Here is a 2,244-nt window from a genome sequence, read left to right on the forward strand (position 1 = left end):
ATGGCACCCAAGCAAGATCGAATCTATGCAAGCGGGCGATCGAAGTCTGTCGCCCCGTCTGCCTGCATGGTCATTGGCTCTGATGATGAGCGTGACCCCGAGTACGTGCCCCCAGGCACTTCCACCCCTTCCCGTGCTGCACGTGCTCCCAGAGCTACACCCAAAAAGGTGGCGTCCGGCGTAGTCACTGCCTCCCAGTCTGATGAGGAGCGCACACTGACCGGCACACCCTCTGGGTCAGCCACAAATGAAGAAGGAGCGTCTGGCTCCTTAGGAGTATCCTGGTCGGAGGAAGCCTCCGGCTCTGCTGAGGTTCCCGCACCCACCAGCGCTGCAGCGTCGGCCTCGTCTGATGAGGCTGACAGTTCGGAATCCACATCAGGTTCACCAGCTCAGGCCCCCACCCCAGCCACTAACCAGCCCAACCGGTTGTGTGTCGATGGGCAATTTCAAGTCTACTCCGACGCCAAGTTCCTGACTGATAAAGGAGTGATGACTCGAACACTCACCTTGGAGCGGAGGGTCCTTACAAGGAGTCTCCCGACGATGCCTGAGATCCACAATCTCTTCACCAGGCATCGCCTGGAGTGGACAGCACGTCCGTTGTGCCGTTACAGTGAAGAAATGGTCTGGGAGTTCTACGCATCCTACGTAGCGACTCTCCGATCACCGATAGATAGGCGGGCTGCCCCCGCCAAACAGGCCCCACTGGAGCAGGTCCGAGTACGGGGCGTGCAGGTTGACATTTCCCTGCCTGCCATCCGCTGGTTTCTATACGGCGAGGGTATTGATGCTACTCGGACCCCTCTCACTGCCGAGTTTGACTACCGCTGGCAGATTGTTAAAGATGGTCAGTTCCTGCGCGAGCCATCGCTGAGAGAGACCACCAAGAGGTGGATGGCCCTGCACCTGTCAGTTGATGGAGAGGGTGCCGACTGGGTGACTGAGCCAAAGGGGGCCATAAAGAAGGCCAACCTCACTTTCACGGCGTAGTTCTTGTGGCTGATTGTCCGCCACTGCCTTTCCCCCACAGCCGCTGATAATATCGTTACATGGGATCGAGCAGTGCTGATGGCGGCGATGATTGCTGGGTTCGAGGTGGATTTCGCATGGCTTCTACAGGCAGTCATGCACGAGAGGGCTTTCAAGGTCACTACTACTTACCCTTTCCAGTGCATAATCTTTTCTCTCTGCAGGTCCGCAGATGTGCCTATATGGCACGTAGATCAGCTCAAGACTCCGCAGGGCACTGTTGACGTCGGCCTCATCAGAGATGAGGCCAATGAGTTGGCTCCATGCAGAGGGCCCCGTCCAGAGCTGCCCCCACTTGCGGATGATCTTGCTGATACGGTAGCCCAGGTCCGCATAGCTACACAGGCGGCGTCCACTGACACTACCCCGGTCGAGTCTATCCCGGGTAGTAGCACTGCCCCGAGTTCCTCTCGCACAGTCCCTGTACCGCCACTGGTCCCGCTTGCTAGGGTTCAAAAATTAGAGGCGCAAATGGCTACACTTCTGCATCATATCCAGCCGTGGATGCAGAAGTCTATTACTGAGTCCGAAGAGCGCCTAGAGCGGAAAATGGTCCAGTTTACAGAGCGGAAGATCGCTGAGGTTCACCAGCGCTTGGACGCCTTTGATTTGAGGGTGCTAGCCCGGCCAGCCCCTCCAGTGGATGTGTCAACTCTTCAGGCTGCGGTCGACTGCCTTCGCGCAGATATTGACACGATCTTAGAGGCTAGGGTGCCGGAGTCCGAGGCCCCTTCTGTTGAGCCTGCTGAAGACACAGTGTTGGCGGCCCTATTTGCCATTTCAGAGATTCCACCACCTCCCCCTCGAGAGCATGCCAAGAGGCATAGGGGTCGAGCAAAGGACGAGGCGCGAGCACGGAAGAAGGAGCGCCGAGAGATGGAGGCTGCGAGGAGAGCATCACTTGCTGAGGAGGAGGCGCACCAGATGAGAGCATCAGAGTTAGCGGCTGGGGCGTCTAGCTCCCGAACTGTGGAGAAAGCAGGAGGCACTACTGATGATGCGGTTGTTGCTGAGGACACCAATGAGGGTGTCCAGATTGCAGAGGACATGGGTTCCGGGGAACCGGACCCACCAGCTTGCTGATCGACGGGGCTTTGCGCCACAAGTTTGCTTCACCTATCACTCTAGTATTTAAATTTTTATGCATTGGGGACAATTGCATTTTTTTTTGTTGGGGGTGGGGTAAATGGAAAGTGAGTGTTAGGGTGAAGT

The 2,244-nt window shown here is 57.0% G+C and overlaps 1 protein-coding gene across 1 annotated transcript; it reads left to right on the forward strand.

The window, feature by feature from the left end:
• LOC114073953 (myristoylated alanine-rich C-kinase substrate-like) lies at positions 1-577 on the forward strand (the record flags this gene model as incomplete). The annotated part of the gene is given in 2 exon segments (XM_027911703.1): positions 1-558; positions 560-577. Coding segments are annotated over 2 exon segments (576 nt in total), but the record flags the coding sequence as incomplete, so codon positions are not given.
• Between the last annotated feature and the right edge of the window lie 1,667 nt (positions 578-2,244).

Source organism: Solanum pennellii, chromosome 9, assembly GCF_001406875.1.
Source record: "Solanum pennellii chromosome 9, SPENNV200".
In the NCBI taxonomy this organism is placed as follows: Eukaryota; Viridiplantae; Streptophyta; class Magnoliopsida; order Solanales; family Solanaceae; genus Solanum; species Solanum pennellii.